Raw genomic sequence first — 21,996 nt, forward strand, 5'->3', positions numbered from 1 at the left:
AAAAAAAAAAAAGACATTTGACTCCGCATTTGTTTGTGCTTAGTGGCAAACATTTTATTCACAACCTATCTCAAGGCCAAAAAAAAATGAGGGTAAAAAGAAGATGACAATCAATGTAAGATTTAGTCACTTTATTATAAATGAATTTATTTTTATTCTAATTAAATAGGTAAGTAATAGAAGAATATGTGTAGCCGATAAATTTCAAGATTTTAGGACTAAATACTTTGATTGTAATTGTTGGGATGTTTTTTTTTTTTTTTTTTTTAGAATATGTTGGGATGTTCTACTAATTAGAAACTATTGATTGAACATTTATTTTTAGATAAATTTGGGGCCAATGCTTATAAGTTTGGAACCACAAATTATCCTGGCATCTTCATAAGCACCTATGACTTCCAAAACTAGTTAAACACTAATAAGTAATAATACCATTGGTTGTTCAGCTTAGTTATTTATTATTGGCTTGTGAGTTGTGATATGACAAACACAGACACACAAATTGGTTGGTAGTGCGGTTGGTGAAAATAACTCCTTGTGCTTAAAGTATAATATTTTGTTGACTAGTCAGGCCGGCGGAGACAAAGGTAGGACAGAAGCATTTATCCTACACCAACTGCTTTTGATTTTTTAAGTGTTAGTACTATGCTCTTGGAAAATAATAAGCAACTTAGATTTTTCTTCTTTCTGATTAAAAGTGGGTGCTGCTGAATGCCTATAAAAATAGCAAAGGATTTGTGCAAGTAGACTGAGTCTTTATTAATTTATGATTTGCAATTGACTATTATTGTTTAAAATTATAATAAAATAAATAAATAAATAAAAAGACTTTGATTTTTATGTGGATTCATTTGCTCTTGTTGTTCCACACCTAAAGTATAGTTTCTTAGATATGAATTGACTAATTCCTAAATACTTTGGCGAGAAAGTTTATAGACACGATAAATTTGACAAAAACTTAAGATATGTTGACATGACAAATTGTTAATAGTAAACGAAAAAGTAATATTAGTGATGGACTCAAATAAAAATCAATAAAAACTTGTCAACTTAATTGATGTGAAAATTATTGTCAAATTTTTTGTGCAACATTACTCTATTCAGGATGGTCTCATATTGCTGAGTTTCCTAAGAAATTTCAAGGTTGATTGATTCTGGCTAGGGTGCTTGGTTGGTAAGTAATTTGCATCATCAGTACGTAGCATCATTATTATTATTTGGAGAATGTTAGCATCACCCACCCAACCAATGAACTGCCATATTTCTCTCTCTCTCTCTCAAAAAAAAAAAAAAAAAAAAAAGAACTGTCATATTTTATAAACATGTAAATTTCATCTTGTACATGTTATTTGGAGCAATTATACACACATTAGCATGATGTACACAAATGATTTTAGGATAAATTACATTTTCAATTCTATTATTTATGGGTAGTTTAAAATTAAACCTCACATTTCAAAAATCTCAAAATAAACTCTAAACATTCAAATACGTATAATTCAAACCATAAACTCATTATACGTGACACTGTTAATGAAAAGTGTTTAAACAAAATGACATCAAGTGTCTTTTTTTTATATGAGAATCGACATCAAGAGTGATAGAGTAAACTAATATTCAAATATAATAGATATATGTATTGAAATAACCACACAAACTTGCTTTATTTATTAAACATTTTTCTATCAATAACATCACTATAAATATCAAATAGGTGTATGGTTTTAATTTAGGATTTTTTAAAAATTTATTGTTTATTTGAAACTTTTAAAACTTTAAAATTTATTTTGAATATTTGTGGCTTTTAAAATATAATAGTTAATCAAATTCCGTTGTCTTGGCCCAAAAAAGAAATTCATTCAACATCAAAGATGATTGGGAATCTTCTCTAAGTCTGTTCAAGTTAAAAACTCAAACAATAAGCAAAAGTAAAACTATATATATATAACAAAAACGTTTTATATATATATATATATATATATATATATATAAAAGTATGAGATTTTTCTATCTTTACAGTCAAAAAAAAAAAAAGTATTAGATTTTGTCATATGACACATTTGGTGAGAATTCTTTCATTTAATCTTCCTCATTATCTTTTAATTTGTTATATGTATTACTCTTTTTTAAAAGTGAAATAGATACTATTTAATATTCATTTAATTTCCAACTAAGCAATTTTAACCTTCCACCTATAAGTAAAGGTTTTAACTACATCAACAAAAAAAGGATAAAGTTTTTAATCTATTACTTAATTAATTATAAAAAATAATGATCTATTTTTATTTTTATTATTTATATTCAACAATAAATAATTTTATTTCCTTAGTTTTAAAATTTGTAAAATTTTTGGGCAACCACTTAGTAGGATATATATAATCCCAAAAAAAATAATAATATTGTGCACCATAATTGGCTTCCCTAAGTATAAATGCTAAGTATGTGTAAATAAATATGTTGGCTGATAAATTTTTAAAATAAAAGGTGGCCAACATATGCTATTTTGTGCATCCGAAACATCTTCATTAGATTTTTTTTTTTTTTTTTTTAAACAATAATGTAAATGATAGGTTCTTATAACAATGAATCACAAGTTCACAGCTCACAAGTCAAGTCACTCCTTTAACAAGTTGTGGTACTAGATATTTGGTACCAGTTTCTGTAAAACGAAAGTTTGACAGATGTGACAAAATTCTGCACTGACAGAGAGATCAAAGCAGAGCCAATCCCGTGAATTGGTCACATGCTTGCCAAGTTTGGTAGAAGCGTGTGCACTTTATTTGTGATGTATCTATCTTTAATTCTTTTTTTTTTTTTTGGTAATAACTATCTTTAATTCTTAGTCCCCTACCCTTACGAATTATGATTAACGTGCACCGAATCTTTTGACCTGCGCATGCTACCAACTCCCCATGATTCCAAAGAGATGCAGAGATTCTCTGAGGATCAGATAGTCAGATGAGAAAATAAATTGCAAAGTCAGCTAGCAAAGAGTGGAGAAGTGCGTGCATATTCTCTGCTATTAGTCACTCCAAAACAGCATCAATCCGTCAATAAATTTGAATTATCACCTGCATTAAAAATAAGTATTAGTAATTGATATAAAATTAACAACAACAAAAAATCTATAATTACAATAAGCCTTTTTTAACATGTCATAATATTTTCACAACAAATAAATTGTGTACAAATATCCATAAAAAAAAAAAAAAAAGTTGTGCATATATATAATAAAATATCATAATATTTTAAGATAAATCTTATTTTGAGTGACAGTGGTTTGAAATATAATTTTATTCTATTTTGATTTATAATCTACTAACACTTAACTTATCATGAAAATGTTGTCACACATTAGAACTCTATCTATGATTCTATATCTTTGATTCCAATTCATACGATGCTTGAGTTTATATATACTTCCTCTTTATATATACTTCCTCTTTGATACAATTTTTTTTTTTTTTTAATTATGAATATTTAAATAGAATTGTTATGTGAAAGAGAAAAAATAATACCATCCACCAACCCCCAATCCCCACTTTCGTATACAAGAACTTTACTGTTATATAAACATATTTATATCTCTCTCTTTCTCTCACCAATTCCCACTTTCATTTCTTTCTCAAAAAAAAATTCCCACTTTCAATTCATGCAAAGTAACTTAAGATAGCCCAAATATTTACTAGTACAGTCCATATCCTCTGTTTCCTCTGCTTCTCTCATTTCATTCACCAACTTTCACATTCCTCTGTTTGACTCTATTTCTGATTCATGGACCGTGCTCGTCGGCTCGCCAACCAGGCGTTTCTCCGACGACTCGTGTCCGAATCAAAACACCCACGTCCTTCTTCTTCTCCTTCCCCTGTTTTTACATACTCTGTTTCAACCTCAAGGTATTTCTCATCTCTAGCTCCCTCGATCCCTGCAAACTCTCGCTCACTATTTCAAACCTGTGCCTCAATTCCAAATGGGTTTTCTCTTAACTCTCAAATCAGATCCATATCCGTGGATTCACTCAAACCCAGTGACACTTTTCCTCGCCGCCATAACTCTGCAACCTCTGAGGAACAAGCCAAAATGGCTCAACTTTGTGGCTTCCAAAGCCTCGATTCTCTCATTGATGCCACAGTCCCCAAGTCAATCCGTATTGGGTCGATGGACTTTACCAAGTTCGATGAGGGATTGACAGAGAGCCAAATGATAGAGCACATGAAAAATTTGGCTTCAAAGAACAAGATTTTGAAGTCCTTCATTGGGATGGGCTATTATAACACATATGTCCCTCCTGTGATTTTAAGGAACATCATGGAAAACCCAGGTTGGTATACACAGTATACACCTTACCAGGCTGAGATATCTCAGGGCAGGCTTGAGTCTTTGCTCAATTACCAAACCATGGTCTCTGACCTTACTGGATTGCCAATGTCCAATGCTTCATTGCTCGATGAAGCAACCGCGGCGGCAGAGGCAATGGCCATGTGTAATAACATCCAAAAGGGTAAAAAGAAGACATTTCTGATTGCTAATAATTGTCACCCTCAGACCATTGATGTTTGCGAGACTAGAGCTGATGGGTTTGGTCTTAAAGTGGTTGTTAAGGATGTTAAGGATTTTGATTATGAATCCAATGATGTTTGTGGGGTTTTGGTTCAGTATCCAGGGACACAAGGCGAGGTTTTGGATTATGAGGAGCTTATAAAGAACGCACATGCTAAAGGGGTTAAGGTGGTTATGGCAACTGATCTTCTAGCACTGACCATTTTGAAGGCACCTGGTGAATTGGGTGCTGATATTGCTGTTGGGTCAGCTCAGAGGTTTGGTGTGCCAATGGGTTATGGGGGTCCCCATGCTGCATTCTTAGCTACTTCACAGGAGCATAAGAGGATGATGCCTGGGAGAATTATTGGTGTTAGTATCGATTCTACGGGAAAGCCTGCACTTCGAATGGCAATGCAGACTAGGGAGCAGCATATCCGGAGGGATAAAGCCACCAGCAATATCTGTACTGCTCAGGTTTGATAGTTTTATTTATCCAGTTGGTCAAACTTATGGTTTTGATTTAGGCTGCCTTGCATATTTAGAATTAGTATAATTTTCAAGTAGATGATAAATTATTTTAAGTTTGCAACTCTTCAGTGAAAAGAAGTAAAAAAGGAATAAATATAATGATAATTTGAATCCGCGAAAAGGTTAAGTGCAAATTTTGGATAACTGATATTGTTACTAAATTTGTGGAGAAGTGAGTGATCATTGATTTCAAATTTTATTTGTTGTCATATGTTTGAATGTGCAACCTTTGGAAATAATACTATCACAATGACGCAAACCTTGTTGAATAACACAAGTGCCTTTATATTCCCTTTGCTTGTTTTTCATGTAAAAAAAGAAAAAATTGGAACCTGAAGGTTTGAATTGCAGACTATGCTTGTTATTAAAGGAAAATATTTTTTGAATTTTAGGCATTACTTGCAAATATGGCTGCCATGTATGCTGTCTATCACGGGCCTGAAGGACTCAAGACCATTGCACAGAGAGTCCATGGTCTTGCTGCAACATTTGCATGTGGCCTGAAGAAGCTTGGCACAGTGGAGGTTCAGGGGCTTCCTTTCTTTGACACCGTGAGGATCAAGTGCTCCGACTCAAAGGCAATTGCTGATGCTGCTTACAAAAAGGAAATGAATCTGCGGGTTGTTGATTCAAACACGGTAATTGCGGTTTTAGATAACATTGTGATCACTATTGTTTTATGCTTTCATTTGATAGTGATATTGAGAAATCATTTTATTTGGGCATTCCAGATTACTATTTCCTTTGATGAGACAACAACACTAGAGGATGTGGACCAGCTTTTTGAAGTGTTTGCTTGTGGCAAACCAGTGAGAGCCTCCGTCCCTCTTACTTATGATAAAATGTTTGAAACTATTCCCATTATTTGGTTGTTCAATTTTAAGTGTTTCATATTGCGATTGTCAGGTGACATTCAGTGCTGCATCTCTTGCACCAGAGGTTGATACCCTGATCCCAACTGGGCTTATCAGAGAGAGTCCATATCTTGCCCATCCGATCTTTAACACGTAGAAATCCTACTCTAATGACTCAGTAGTTGTTCTTTTCAATCCAAGAACTGGTCTGACTATTTTATTTTTATCAGGTATCATACTGAGCATGAGCTGCTCAGATACATTCATAGGTTACAATCAAAGGATCTGTCCTTGTGCCACAGCATGATTCCTCTAGGATCTTGTACAATGAAACTAAATGCCACGACAGAGATGATGCCTGTGACATGGCCTAGCTTTGCTAATATTCACCCTTTTGCTCCAATTGAACAAGCCCAGGGATATCAGGTCAGATACTTCTTCTGTGGCTTTTACTTTGCTTTGAGATCTCAAATTTGTGCAGGCAAAGGTTAGCCATCATATTGACCATTTATCTTCCATTTTCTTAGGAAATGTTTGATGACTTGGGCAAACTCTTGTGCACCATCACTGGATTTGACTCTTTCTCTTTACAACCTAATGCTGGTGCTGCTGGAGAGTATGCTGGGCTAATGGTCATACGTGCTTACCATATGGTATATTGAAATCTTCAAACCTAAATTGATTGTTCCTTTTAGAAGTGCATATCTTCACATTATTGTTTTCTTTTTGAGTTTTTTTAACACAGTAAAAAATGCTTCTTCTTTTTTCTAGTTTTCATACCCATCTGTCAATAATAAATGCAGGCCAGAGGAGACCATCACCGCAATGTTTGTATTATACCTGTGTCTGCACATGGTACCAATCCTGCAAGTGCTGCTATGTGTGGAATGAAAATTGTTGCTGTTGGAACTGATGCAAAAGGAAACATTAATATTGATGAGTTAAAAGAGGCTGCTGAAGCAAATAGGGAGAATTTATCCGCACTCATGGTATGGTTAGCTGAATTCTTAACTGTATTACTTCAAAAAAAAATGAAAAAAACCACTGACTTTAACAAAAGTTCCACTACACATAGTCAAAGTGCATGATCGTTTACTCCATTACCAGGTTACCTATCCTTCAACTCATGGTGTGTATGAAGAAGGCATTGATGAGATATGTAAGATTATTCATGACAATGGAGGTCAAGTTTACATGGATGGGGCTAACATGAATGCACAGGTTTGTTCTCTCTCCTCTCAATTCATTTCATATCCTACAAGTGATTGAAGAGTGTTTCAAAGAGTAACTCATAAATCAATATTAAAATCTTCTTCACCTTAATGCTTTTACTTGCCAACTAGTATATTTCCCTCAAAGCTGGATCCAATTTCCAGTAATTTAAGTAGCCTACTCATGCCTGTCTTTCGGCTTACAAAGTGTAGATAAATAGAAGGTTGCATACATGAATCCTAGAAATTGGCTACCGCAGTTGGAATTATGGCTTAGATGAGTTGAGCTGTTTGTGACTATTAATTAATTTTAGGAACATATGCATATCCTTGTTAATGATATTTCAGATTATTTTTCCTCATTACAGGTTGGTTTAACAAGCCCAGGTTGGATTGGAGCAGATGTTTGCCATCTCAATCTGCATAAAACATTTTGCATTCCTCATGGAGGAGGTGGTCCTGGTATGGGTCCCATTGGCGTGAAGGAACACTTGGCACCATTTCTACCATCACATCCTGTGGTAAGAGAAACCCGTCACATCACATATGATGTCAAAATACGCTAGAATAAGTCTTAAATCTGTTCTGAAAATTTTAACTTTCTGAGTGAAGAATGATACTACTATATGCAAACCCTTAAACAACTGTCAAACATGTTGAGTATATTGAACATGAAAAAATAATTATTCACCTGGGTATTTTGGTGCATCTGACATGAACCACTTGCTTTAAGATTCTCATTGATAATCCTAGAAAATGTGTTCCCAACTTTTGGATTGCAATTCTATAAGATACATTCATCAATCTGTCACAATAATGTTTTTCCTTGCCTTTGCAGGTACCGGCAGTCGGTATTCCAGCACCAAAAAGGGCTCAACCTCTTGGTACCATCTCTGCTGCTCCTTGGGGTTCTGCGCTTATTTTGCCAATTTCATATACATACATAGCCATGATGGGTTCTAAGGGACTCACTGAAGCCTCAAAGATAGCAATCTTGAATGCAAACTACATGGCAAAACGTTTGGAGGTTCTTGAATCATCCTTTTTATCTTTTGGTTTTATGTTAGCATATATGTGTTGATATAATGATGTGGACATTACAGAGCCACTACCCCATTCTTTTTCGAGGAGTCAATGGAACAGTTGCCCATGAATTCATCATTGACTTGAGGGCTTTCAAGGTATCTCAAATCATACTCTTCCTATGGATTCCCAATTCTGTAAGTTTACATTGGCTTACCGTGAGTCATTTTAATTGCAGAACACAGCTGGTATAGAGCCTGAAGATGTTGCTAAACGTCTTATGGATTATGGTTTTCATGGACCAACAATGTCATGGCCAGTTCCAGGGACACTAATGATTGAACCAACAGAAAGTGAAAGCAAGGTAATCCAATTGTTCCTTTTCTTCCTCCTTTTCTTGTCTTCTTGTGTTGGTTAAGAACAAATTATTATCTTCTTTACAGGCAGAGTTAGACAGATTTTGTGACACTCTAATATCCATTAGAGAAGAAATTGCTCAAATTGAAAATGGGAAAGCTGATATTCATAACAATGTTCTCAAGGTAAACAAAATATGTTTCTCCACAAACTGCCTCATTAGTTTTTTTACACTTCGATATAGAATTACTCTTTGCAATTGGGGTTGCACAGGTCAAAGTTACACTTTTTGTATGTAATAGCTTGGTTATTAGCACATGTACATACATGTATTTGAAACAAAATTAACCGAGAATTACATGCACAGGGCGCTCCTCATCCACCATCGCTACTCATGGAGGATACATGGACAAAACCATATTCAAGAGAGTATGCTGCCTTCCCTGCTTCTTGGCTGCGAGCTGCTAAGTTCTGGCCTTCAACTGGTATGTTTGATAATGTTGAAAATTTTATTTGCTAAGTTGTCTTTTACTTTACACATATGTTCCATATAGCTAACAGAACCTAAAACCCATGGATTTAATGCGCACAAAATAGAATACCAAGCCTATGCATTAGCTATGTGCATATATTCTGAAGTGACAAATGAATGTTAAATACTAATTGAACTTCTTTGGATTTTGTTAACCAGGACGCATAGACAATGTGTATGGTGACCGCAACCTCATTTGTACCCTTCTTACTCCATCTGAAGTTGCTGAAGAACAAGCTGCAGCTAGTGCATAGACCTGTGGTTATGCCTTATGAAGTTTTTTGGAGTTGGAACCACCATTACGTTCTCTTAACTGTATATGAAAATATTCCTTTTCATTGGTTTGCTTAGGGATGTGGATCAATTTGTGCCCATTTAAACTTTTATTGATACAAAAAAATGGAAATGGCGTCACTTCGATTCTGATTTATTTTCCGATTCCAGTAGATGGGTTTTTGTTCTTTTTTATCCCTTTTAATTCTTTACAAGGATCGGTGTTGTGTTAGCATTAGCCGTAGCTTGGATGAACCTTCATGTCGTTAGCTGGATACATATCATTTCAAGCTTTGATTTAAACAAAAAGATTAATATGTGGTACTAGCTAAGTTCATACACGATATGCAATGCAACTTATTATTAGTTTTCTCCCATATTTCAATAAGATTTAGCTTAATTGGTTAGCACCTAAATTTCCAATAGAGAGATTCATATCCCCACCCTCAACTATCGATGTCTATAAAATAAAAATAAATAATTCAATAATTTAAAAAAATTCAATAATTTTCCTTGTAAAAAAAAAAAAGGTAATCTTTAATTATTTTATAGACAAAATAAAAAGACACTAAAAATAGTGTAGTGATTTGATCATATTATATATGTGTGTGTTTTTTTTAAATTGAAAATTGCATGATGTAATGGCTCATATAGATAAGCATGTTTCATGCCTACTAAAAAATGCAAATATCCTTCAATTATTTTTTTTACATTTTGGATTTTGGATTTTATGTTAGTAAAGTTATTTATTTTTTTCCTTTTTGTTAGACATTGTTTCAATTTGCAGTGTTAGTAAAGTTTTTTTTTTTTTTTTTCCTTTTTGTTGGACATTGTTTCAACTATTGCAAAGACAACTAAAATTTGAGTAAGAATACCATATTTCAAATCAATTGTTCCTCACATAAAAAAAAATTTTAAAAAAAAAAAATCAATTGTTTCTCATATAAAACTTAGAAAAATGACATTAAAATTTTATTATGCTTAAAATAATTAATATAACAAAATAAATGCATTCATTCTATTAGTTATCTTTCTAATTACATAGAATAAATACTACAATATATATATATATATGTATGTATGAATGTATGCATGCACGTACGTGTGTTAAGATTAAAGGGTTGTGTCACTGAAAAGAGTTAGGAAATTTAAGGAGTTAAGATTAATTTTAGTGAATTCGTAATTTTTTTTTATTTAATTTTTGTGTCAATTGTTGTCAAAATAACTAAACATGAGAAAGAGTGTCATATTGTAAGTCTATTATTATTCCAACTAAAAATTATTTCTTAAATTGAGTTTATAAAAATAATCTTATAAATTCATTTAATATAAATATAAATAATTAATGCACAACTATAGATAATTAATATATACATTTACTTAATTTGATATAAATGCAAACTTTGTTAAAGTAGAAACATAAATAAAAAGAACATCAAAAAATGCACCACATATCACAACCTCATGCTCTCCAACATAAGATCTGTACTTATATATATATATATATATATATATATTAATTCCTGAACTTTTGTTTTATTTTTCTTTTAACATGCTTGGCAACTTGTAGACAATACAAGAGTTAGAATTATCAATGTCCACCTTTATGGAAAGTTTCAGAATTTTAGACCACTTGCAAATTGTAAGTGAACTCGTATTTTTTTATTACTCATGAGGGTGAAAAAAACCCCTTTAAAATAATCAGCGCTGTGCAATGCTGATCCTTGCCCAATCAAAATTTACCAATTTTTCTACATCAAATACAACAGAAGCCATATGGCTAAACAAATGGAACCATCTATTGCCATTGAGATCCTATGAATTGACAGGCTTTCCATTTAATTTAGGGAATGGATCTTGCTTGCTTAGAACTACCACTTTGCTCTTGTGCGCGAAGTACCCTTTCACAAGATTCTTGTATATTAGTATGGACATTATACACTCCACCTACAAAAATTGCAACAGATATCTGATGAGATTTCCCACCAAGAAAAACTACCAATTGAGAGAGAGAGAGAGAGAGAGACAGAAGTACCTCGTCCACATCCATGTCCATCTCAAGCCATTTCAATGCTTTAACAATTACTTCCAACTTCACTTGATGAGCTTTGGTTGGGTCCTTTTGCTTTTGAATGATGTAACTGTACGACAAGCATGTTTTAATCATGAGCACATCTTCTGACTAACACTTAAAAATTAACTCCGGAATAATGAAAGTGACATGGAAACTTACATTTTCTTTACCAATCTTTGGTAAACTTGGAGTTCTAGCTTCTCTAGTACAAGAAATACGCCTGATCTTAAGAAGCTGATAAAACAAAGGACTCAATGTTCACTCTCAAGAAAAATTTTCAATGCACCAATTCTCTGAAAAAGTGAAAAGAGAGAGAGAGAGAGAGAGTCAAACATACCGGTCTTCATGCTCTTGAAGAGCATGGCGAAGAAGTCGGAGATCTCCCCTTCTTAGAGCTTGCACAACATCCCTGTACTGTGAAAGTACAAAACAAAAACAAAAAAGTTCATTAGATACGTAAAACCCAATCAGAAAAGCTTTATGTGCATCGATGCTTGTGAGACATTTAAAAGCTTGTTATCCAAGTTCAAACTGGTAAATGTGAACGAGCACATGCACAGATTGATTCTTTTAATTTAGTTTGTTCTCTGTTTGTTTTCTCTTGAAAAGATCACAGGTCAATATTGTTGCACTAATCAAACATACAACAAACCTAGGTGACACTAAGGTATCTCATGTCCACTGGCAAGAACTGCCAAACATTAAAAAAATGTCTTATGGAACAGGCACCTGAATAAAATAAATAAAAAAATAAAAAAAAATTAATAGGAATGCCATACCTCAACCAGGTTATACTTCTCCAGGAGCCAATCTTTAGGTAAGATGCCAATGGAAAGCTTCACAGGGATCAGATATTTCAGTATCATCCTATTCCAATGAAAAAAGGAGTATGTAAGTCATTATTATAAAGCTACTGAACCACCATGAATTCTTATTTTTCAAGGTTGACTTTCCCAATTTCATAAATCATCTTAATATGTGAACTTTCTATGGTTAAAAATTAATATTCAGGAGTTGGTATGGCCAATTAATCATACATGCTAAAATAGATATCTTGGATCCAAAACTTAACCAGCAATAAGCATGTATTTCAGTATATGTACATGAAATTCTTATTATAGATAATGAAGAAGCCCATTAAAGTCTCTTTATCATGCAGATGCAAAATAAATGAAGCAAGCACATCTGGACCAACCTTATATTTGCCTCCCTGCGAGGATTGCAATGTGTCAAGGCATATGATAATTTATTATCGGCCTGCCAAGTCAAAAAGTTAGACTCTGTCAATAAAAGAAGTTATGAAAAAGTCAAATATTTAATTTCAGAACTCTTGCATGCGCAGAAATGAGCAGAAGTCATTTAATCCAATCAGATTAAACATCATAACAAGTAAGCAATTGTTTGCCCCATCAAAGTTAACAGCACAACAATAAGTGAGAAAAGCACTTTGGTGCTTTTCATAGAAAGACGACACAGAGCATGATAACTTAATTTTTTTTAGGTGATTCATTAGCCAAAGATTTATTTCAGAAAGCTCTACAACTCTGGAAAAGTGATGGGCAATTGATAATTGGAGCGATGTGTTAAGCCAATGAGCTCTAGCTCAACTGGCAGCTCCTTCCGTTATAAGTTCTAGGTGGAGGGTGAGTTCATGGGTATAAAATCCATTGGATGCGTGAGTGACTTATCAAGGTGATGAGTTAGATTAGGCTATAAGAAGATTAAAAGGCAAGTTCTCTGGGGTTTGGAGCTCAATTTGTCCCGTAATGTTCACCAAAAACAAAACAAAACAAATATACAGATAAATAATGCAAGCCTGGAATGCCCATATTTATCAGATGTGGCCAGAAAGAAAAGCTAGATTCTACTAGAATAGCTGTAAAGAAGTGGCTTCTGTTTTACAATCCATTGACTCCATTGCAGGATGAGATGAGCTAAGTAGCCACCAAAAATCATAAAAACAACACAAGCAAGTCCTTGTGTGAGACAAGGGCACTTCTTCATCTATGTTATCAACCTATTTGTTCATCTATTAGTATTAACTGTCTTAGTTGCTGTTAGGTTGCAAGCTTCCTTCTTTTTTCATTTTCAAGTTGTGAGTTCCTAATCCACAAATTTTCTTTTCGGTGTTCCTGTCTGAAGCTATTGCTATTTAATAACTGCTAGTTTGTGCCAATATCTTGTATCCTTTCTTTTCCCTCTAGTTGATCAATAGTTTTTATTTATCATAAAAATTTTAAAAATTAAATAAATAATGACAATAATTTGGTATGAATTAAAGTGTCAAACTCCAAGCCCCAAAGGGTAAGTCCCCAAAAAAAAAAAAATCAACTTTATGTCTGAACAAGCAAGAAATATATGATTAACTTAAAAGGAATTTAATCCACTCACAGCAGGGAAATTTTCATTGAACACTTCCAGACGCCCTGTGTAATACATGTAGGTGACCTGCATAGCATATCATGATAGTCAAGGCCTCTGGGGGAAAGATTAGCACAAAATAGTGGCAATCTATTATCAATGTTGTAACAATAACAAAAAATAAATAAAATCTTTCTACAACCAAATTCAACACCAACCTTATCTCTTTTAGGAAATTCCTCAAAATCGAATATACGAGCAGTTTCAATGCTTCTGATCACACTGCGGCAAAGATGAACTGTACCAAGCTGCAAAAGAATGGAAGAAAAGTCCTTCAGTACTTGGAAGAGTCAAGACATCTTTAACAGCTAAATTATGTCTACCTTCTACATTGCTCTTTTCTTCATGTCTTAATATAACACTACTACCCATTAACTCACAATAGCAACCTCATTTATCAAATCTTAAGTCACCACACTACCAAAAGCAAATTAGAAGATAAAATAAACACCAAGATACCAACAAACTACGCAGAAAGAAACATAAAAAATATTACCTTAAAGTAAACTTTGAATAACTGGCAAGTCACATATAATGCTCCAACACGTTTCGGGCCTTTCCCCTACAACATAGAAATCATTCCAAACCGTTAGAACAAAAGGCAGCTCATTTAACCAAACCATTACAGAACAAAGGCATTTCACAAATATATATACCAGGTACCCCAAAGTTTTAGGACCAAGGCTTAGTCGTTGTTAATACGAAGATTGAACAAGTAAACAAGATAAGTTTCACATCTCATGGAAAGTATTTTTTTTTTTTTTTTTTAAATATAAGTACATTTCATGGGAAACATACTTACATGAACATAGACATATACATTTGTATACACTAGTTTAAGAGATTTTTTGAAAGGAGAAACATACAGCAAGAACCCCAAAGACTTTCATGAGAAACGAGCCGGCCGCCTTCAACTTCTCCGGCGATTTCCCATTGGAAGCCAATTCCCTGTCAGCCTACAAACACCAACACTCCAATTTAATACTCTCCTAAACACACATTGATATATAAATAGTAATTTAGCCAAAAAAAAAAAAAAAAATCAAACAGAACCAACCATACCCTTTCAGCAAGAACCCTAATTTCGTAAGCAAGAGTATAGAGAGCTTCCAAAGCCCACGCCGATTCCCAATTCCGAAACTCCTGGATAAAAGCACTGCAAAAACAATTAACAATACATTCATCAAAAAAATTAAAAAAAAAAAAAAATAGTGAAATTTGGAATTTTTACAAAGAGAAAAGAGGGTTTTACTTGGCAGATTTTTCGAAGGCTTGGTAGGAATCGAAGAGGTTACCGAGGCGATAGGTTTGGAGAGAGCGGAAGAGGTTGAAGAGGATATCGGAGAACTGGGAGTAGTGATCGGAGTGCTTGATGAGTCGGCCGGAGTCTTGGAAGGTGTTGAGGGCGTCGGCGAGGGAGAGGAGGAAAGGGGAGTTGGAGGAGAGAGAGAGGAGGAAGCGGAGAGAGGCGGCGTCTTGGTTCGACACGGCGTCGGAGAAGCGGTTTAGGTATTCCGTTATTCTTCTGTGCGCCTCTCCCATGCTCATTCCCGGGTACGCCGCCATTGTTTGCTTTTGCTTTTGCTTTTGTTTTTGTTTTAGACTTTTAGTTTCTTTTTTGCTTTTTCAAATTTGATTTGAGTTGGAGACCCAATAGTAATACAAAGAAAGAAAGGATTTTGACTTCAGTGTTGTGTTTTCCGAGTGTGGTTTATAATGGATTGAGTGACGATATATATACAGAGACTAGAGTATAGACTATAGAGTGCTCTTATGAGTTATGTTCTTTTACAGTCACTGGAATGAGAATTTCCGGTTAACCGTCGTTGGGAGAGGCGGTATTAGGTGTTTTGGATATATGCATCTTCACACACACATGAAAGTAGACTTCACAAGTATAGGACCTACCCTCATATAAGTGGGAGGATACATGCATCTGAAATACCTTTTTTTTTTCTTTTTTTTTTTGGGAAGAACACCTTGTATTTTTTTGTCGGAGAGAGTTGTTATAGAATAAAATATTAACTTATTTATACTACTTTTCAAAATATCCCTATTTTCCTAGATTTAAATAGAGACAAAACTAAAAAATAATTTGGTAAAACTACACCTTTTATCTCCTATTAAAACATTACCAACAAAATAAAACCACTTTTTTTTTGTAATAAATAGGACCACTCTCTTGGTTAAACGTTTTTAATTTTTTTTAATAGAATTTGTTTTCCTTATTCCATGATTTCATGTGTGTGTGTGTTTTTTTTTTCAAATATCTTCTTTATTTATTTTGAATTTAAAGGACAAAAAAAAAATCCTATTAAAAAACTATTACTATAACTTCCCATCCATCTCCTTAAATTTAGCAAATTATTAACATATACCTCTCCTTCTTTTTCAGACAAAATTTAGTTACAAAATTGGTTGTAGCCTTAGGCTACAAACTTACTTAATATCTTTTTATTAGATGTGAATTTTGACAAATCCACCATTGAACTACATCTTCTTCTTATATTCTCCATACTTGCAAAATTTCAAGAAAATTAAAGATTAATAGCTATGTCATCAATACATTTTTTAAATTGCAAGTTTTTGTAATTTAAAATTATGCACAAAATATAAGCTTATAGATCATATAGTAAATAATATCCGATTGACACAATATTTAACATGTGTATTAAATGCGTAAATAACATGCAATTCAACGGTTAGATTTTCAAAATATGTTGTATTATTTATTTTATTGAGTGAGTTTGTAGCCTTAAGTTATAACCAATTTTGTAGCTAAACTTTGTCCTTCTCTTTATCTTCAGTTACTTATTCTTTTTTTTTAAAGGGAATTATGTATGGTTAGTAGGTTATTATAAAAATCAAGCAGGGGTTATTATAAAAAATAATAAATAAATAAATCAAGCACGTTTTTTCATATAAAGAAAAATCAAACAAACGTGAGATCATAGAGTAGAAGGAGAGGATGGCTACCACATTACCGAAAAAAGTGTGGGGAAAGAAAAGTGAATTAAAAGGAGTTTTAATCATATTTGATGGTTGGTAGAAAAATAAAGTACACTCCTAGATTTTTTTTTTTGTGATAGGAAAATGTAATAATTTCAAAATAAAATAAATACTCTAAATTAACCCTTACCCAAAAAATAAAAGAATCTCTGAACACGCGCGTGCTCAAAGGCTAGTACTACTATTTAAGGGCTTCCCCTGTTTGGACCGAATTTTTTTTGTTCCAAAATACCCCTACGGCCTACCTCTAAATAGGGGCAAAACTTGAGGATAACAATGTAAAAATATATCTCTTTCACCTAAAACATTTCCTACAAAAGAGGATCACTCTCCCACTAACTCACTTGACCACTTCTTCAAAGCAACTATATGTTTTTTTTTTTTTCCTTTATAAAAAAAAAAAAACCATCCTCACGTTTATCTTCAAATCAATTTTATTTTTTAAAACATTCTCAAGTTTATCCAAAAAAAAAAAAAAAAAACTAAATAGATATATACAGATTTGATTACAATTTAAACTACTTTTAACTTCTTTTTAAAAATTAAAAACAAAAAACCTAATAAAAAAACCCACGGTCTATCAAAAAAGTTATCTACCCTATTACAATTTTTTTTTTAAATGGTTATCTACCCATGTTCCTAACCTTATGATCTTTCTAGCAATATTAGTAGTCTTTTTAAAAAAATAATAATAATTACAACATGCTGCTAACCTCGCAGTTCGAATCATTTCCCCCCTAAACCTGCAAGCACTTTGTATATGGGGATGTGCCAATTTAACTACAAGACCTTTGGCAACAATATTAGTAGTCTTAAATGCACAATTTCTATGGAAAAAAATGTAAATCACAAATTAGAATAAATGAAAAATTATAACACTAAAAAAAAAAAAAAAAGTCTCGTCGCACGTGCGAAGCGCATGTGATGAGGCTAATAATAAATTAATAATAATTGGAATGAGAGTATCTATTTATTAATCCGAGAGAGTTTTTTGTTTTTATTTATTTATATTTCAAAAGCTTCTTAAACATTACAACTGGTTTTTGATGTAAGGATTGAATTTTATTATTTTATATTTTATGATAATAGACTTTAACCACTGAACTAATTGGAATCTATTTATATTGTAGTTTTAAAAAGAAAATTATTTAAAGAATAAAGAAGGCAAATTTTAAAATTTTCTTTTTCTTATGAATTTTTTTTTTTTGGTTATGAAAATTTTGCAAACATATTAAGTTTGGTTAGTTTTTTAAATTTGACTTTTGTCGTTATAGTAATTTTAAGTTTACCTTCATTCTTACCATTAATCATTCCATCCAAAATTACCTTTAACTATTTAAAATTATTATTTTTAATAATAAACAAGTTCATTTTAAATAAAATAATAAATAAATAAAAATAGTAAAGCTCCTTCCATAGAGCATTACCCAAAACCATCAAATTTTTTTTTTTTTTTGAGAATCAACCCAAAACCATAATTGATTTAACAAAATCAAACCAATAATTCAGCAAAAATCAAACACCAAAAGATTTCAAGCCATATCACCCTAGATCGATACCCACTAGCCTCTACAAAATTACAAATCCAAATCAAATAAACCCAACACTTGACAACACAACATTCCATCTAAAAATTAAAAAATTATTATAAAACTAAATAAAAAAACCAAATTTGTGACTAATTGTGTTCATTGTTCACCACTATGAGTTCTAGTTAACTTAAGGGCTCAACTCAACCAGTAAATTCTTTTGTCATGGAATAAGAAATTTAAGATTTAATCTTCGCCTAAACCAATTGATATCTTCGACTAATGATAAAAAGCAATCATCATGGAGCATGTACCATATATTTGAAATCTATCGTATCTTAAAAAAAAATTACATTCACCACTACCATAAAACATCTCAAGCAATTATTCAATGAAATCAAACAGTTAATTACATTCTTTCACCTTTCATCCTCATGGATACACTGCCTTATCAACAATGTAAGTGAAACTCCAAGCTAAACAATTGGAGCTACAGTGAAACAATGTTTCCTAGAAAATCCTAAAGAGACAAATGAAGACTAAGGTAATAATACCAACCAGTCGCAATGGGTGGCAACAAGGACAACCCAAGGTTGCATGTGATCTCTCTTTCACTTCAAGTTCAAACACCAAAGAGAGAGAGATTGATTGTGACCACAATGAAAATTGACCAAACTTAATAGGTGTAATTTGAATTCTTGCCTGAAATTTTATTTTCACATCAATTGTAGTCTTGCAAATGACAAATGCACTTCTTCTTATTTTTCAATTTATTACATGATTGATTGTGATTTTTTTCACAAGAATTTGGTAAATTTTTACTATAATAATGTCACTTTTTTTAGGGAAAATTATAGTAAATCCACCTATGATTTGACCCGTTTTCACTTTGCCTACTCGTGATTTAAAATTTAACGCTTTATTCATCTGTGTTTAACTCTGTTTGGTTTTATTATCCACCTTTGTTAAAAACAGGGGTATTTTAGTCTTTTTTATTATATTTTATGTCTTGCTCCTCCAACAACATAAAAATATTAAAAATATCAAAATTATAAAAAGAAACAAGATCAAATAGGGGATTTTGTAAAGAAAGTAAATAGATAGACTTGGGTATCAATTTTCATATGTTTCATCCTCTCTCTCTCTCTCTCTCTCTCTCTCAAACTCATTTCGTTGGTTTCTCTCTCTCATCTCTTCTCTCTCCGTGGCATTAAGGAGACCAATTGGGCACCACAACGAAAACCTAGCTAACCTAGTGTTGAGGAGGCCAATCAGATGAAAACCCAGCAACACCTAGAGTTAAGGAGGCCAATCGGACTGCGCCACTTCATGGGTTTCATTTTTTGTGTTTTGTTTTGTTTTGCTTTTAGGTTATGGGTTTGATTTGATTTTGGTGTTGTTGTGGCTTGTGGCTTGTAGTGGTTGTGGATTGTGGGGCATTCGATGGTGGTGGTGGGTTCTAATGGTGGTTGCTTGTGGGTTTTGATGGTGGTTGCATTGTCTGTAGGTGGATGAGAGAGAAAGAGAGGGACAATGGCGAGATGATGAGATTTGGGGGTTTTAAATGCGATAAGCAATTGAAGTTGGGATCATATTGTCTTGTTTGATTTTTGATTTCATGTTTATGATGTATAGGAAAGAATAATGGGCAGAACATGTTGAAAGTTTCGAATCTGCACTAGAAGATTAACAAGATTAACTCTACAAAAAAAAAGCCAAAATTGATGAACCAATGAAAGGAGATGGATTTCGTTCAATACCAACAATTATGTGGTTCAACATCCTTTCCAATTATGTTTTGAATGTTTGTGTCACTTGCTCCTGCAAATGAATTGTAACTTCAAGTGTTTTTAAAGACATTTGTGGCTTTGTTTCTTTCATCATTCTTTCCCACTTCGTTTTCTTTGGCAACATCTCCAAGTATGTCATTTTCTACAATGGAAAGGAGATCTTCCAAACAGTAAATTCAACTTCCCAACCCAAGCTCTTTCAAACAAATTGATTTGTAATTGTTTGGAATTTTATATGTAATATTCATTTATATTTTTCGAAAAAAATTCAAACCCTAGCCTTTTGATTTGTGTTATGTTATGTTTTGGTGGTAAAAGTTGTTTTTAAACAAAAAAGCCGAAGTTGGGTAACGGAGACTAAACAGAGCTAAACACAAGTGGGCAAAGTGTTACGTTTTAAATCACGAGTAGGCAAGGTGAAAACGGGTCAAATCATAGGTAGGTTTAATTTGCCATTTTTTTTTATATGCCTACCCCCCATTAAACAACATTTTTACAATGCATCAATAATTAATAGACAACACTTTATTATCCATCAATTACAATAGATAAGTTAATTCAACAATTGTGAATTTTTTTTTTTATCCCTGACTTATTGACTAGGCCTTCGTTTAGAAGGAGGGAATGAAATGAAATGAAATGGAAATAAATGAAAAAAATAATTTAAAAATATTCTTCCCTTCCTTTGTTTGAGAGTTTTAATATAGGGAATGGAAAGTCTATTTTCTTATTTGGGAGTTTAAGTAGGAGGGAATGGAATGAGTAGGAGGGAATGAAATGAGTATGATGGAATACTCATTCCTCTCTATTCCCTTAAAACCTCAATTTTTCATTTCCCTCAAAATTAGGAGAAATGGGAGGGAATGAAATTAGATTTAGTGAATTTTTTACTAAAACTCCCAAAATATCCCTATATATTCAACTATTTATTTTAAAATAGGGATCTAATAATAATAATGTCATAAAATGATTCTATTTTATTTCCTTTATGTTACTCCCAAATAAGATTATTTACATTCCATTCATTTTCATTCCTTTCATAAGGGAATGGAATGGAATGGAATAGAATGATTGTAAGAGAATGGAATGGAATTGAATGTATTTAAGCAAGGGATAGAAATGGAAAAGAATGAAATTGAATGAAATTAAGTAATCTTGATTGAATGTTTAAAAATAAAGGAATGAAAATGAATGGAATGTAAGTAATATTGTTTGGAAGTAACATAGAGGGAATGTAATAGAATCGTTTTATGATAATATTACTATTAGGCCTCTATTTTAAAATAAAAAGTTGAATATATAGGGGTATTTTGGGAGTTTTAGTAAAAAATTCATTAAATCTAATTTCATTCCCTTTCATTCCTATCAATTTTGGGGGAATGAAAATTTGAGGTTTTAAGAGAATAAAGAGGAATGAGCGTTCCCTTTTACCCATTCCATTACCTCTCACTTAAACTCCCAAACAAGGGAAGGAAAAAATATTTTAAAATTATTATTTTCATTCTATTCCATTCCATTCCATTCTCTTCTCCCAAACAAGGGCTAAAACATCCAATCAAGGTTACTTAATTCCATTCAATTCCATTCATTTTCCTTGTTTAAATACATTTCATTCATTTTCTATGATCATTCCATTCTCTTATGAACTCCCAAACGAAACCTAAGAATAAGGACTAATAAAGAGTGTTTGGATTTAATGATTTATATTGGCTAATAAAAAATAAAAAATAAAAATCTAACTAGAGACCATCATTCAATAAAGTATTCTCCTTAATTTAGTGAAAGAGGGGTACTAAAGTAAAAGAAAAATTAGTAAATTCATGGTTATCTATACTATTATTTAGAATTTTTTT

General features: G+C 32.5%; 2 protein-coding genes across 2 annotated transcripts; one reads left to right on the forward strand and one right to left on the reverse strand.

Annotated features, from left to right (window-relative positions):
* The first annotated feature begins 3,598 nt into the window (after positions 1 to 3,598).
* LOC126714236 (glycine dehydrogenase (decarboxylating), mitochondrial-like) lies at positions 3,599 to 9,477 on the forward strand. Its single transcript, XM_050414283.1, has 15 exons — positions 3,599 to 5,016; positions 5,463 to 5,708; positions 5,802 to 5,879; positions 5,977 to 6,077; positions 6,155 to 6,350; positions 6,452 to 6,577; positions 6,728 to 6,913; positions 7,032 to 7,145; positions 7,504 to 7,656; positions 7,974 to 8,162; positions 8,239 to 8,316; positions 8,397 to 8,522; positions 8,602 to 8,700; positions 8,883 to 9,000; positions 9,207 to 9,477. Exons 1-15 carry the CDS (start codon positions 3,775 to 3,777, stop codon positions 9,299 to 9,301), a joined length of 3,147 nt encoding a protein of 1,048 aa, XP_050270240.1. The 5' UTR covers positions 3,599 to 3,774; the 3' UTR covers positions 9,302 to 9,477.
* A 1,483-nt stretch (positions 9,478 to 10,960) lies between these two features.
* On the reverse strand, positions 10,961 to 15,683 carry LOC126714237 (enhanced ethylene response protein 5). Its single transcript, XM_050414284.1, has 12 exons — positions 15,068 to 15,683; positions 14,878 to 14,971; positions 14,682 to 14,771; positions 14,312 to 14,377; positions 13,974 to 14,063; positions 13,786 to 13,842; positions 12,590 to 12,651; positions 12,174 to 12,261; positions 11,732 to 11,808; positions 11,554 to 11,628; positions 11,356 to 11,461; positions 10,961 to 11,267 (listed from the first exon to the last, which is right to left on the reverse strand). The coding sequence occupies exons 1-12, from the start codon at positions 15,379 to 15,381 to the stop codon at positions 11,136 to 11,138; spliced, it is 1,251 nt and encodes a 416-aa protein (XP_050270241.1). The 5' UTR covers positions 15,382 to 15,683; the 3' UTR covers positions 10,961 to 11,135.
* Positions 15,684 to 21,996: the final 6,313 nt, after the last annotated feature.

Source organism: Quercus robur, chromosome 2 (assembly GCF_932294415.1).
Source record: "Quercus robur chromosome 2, dhQueRobu3.1, whole genome shotgun sequence".
Taxonomy (NCBI): domain Eukaryota; kingdom Viridiplantae; phylum Streptophyta; class Magnoliopsida; order Fagales; family Fagaceae; genus Quercus; species Quercus robur.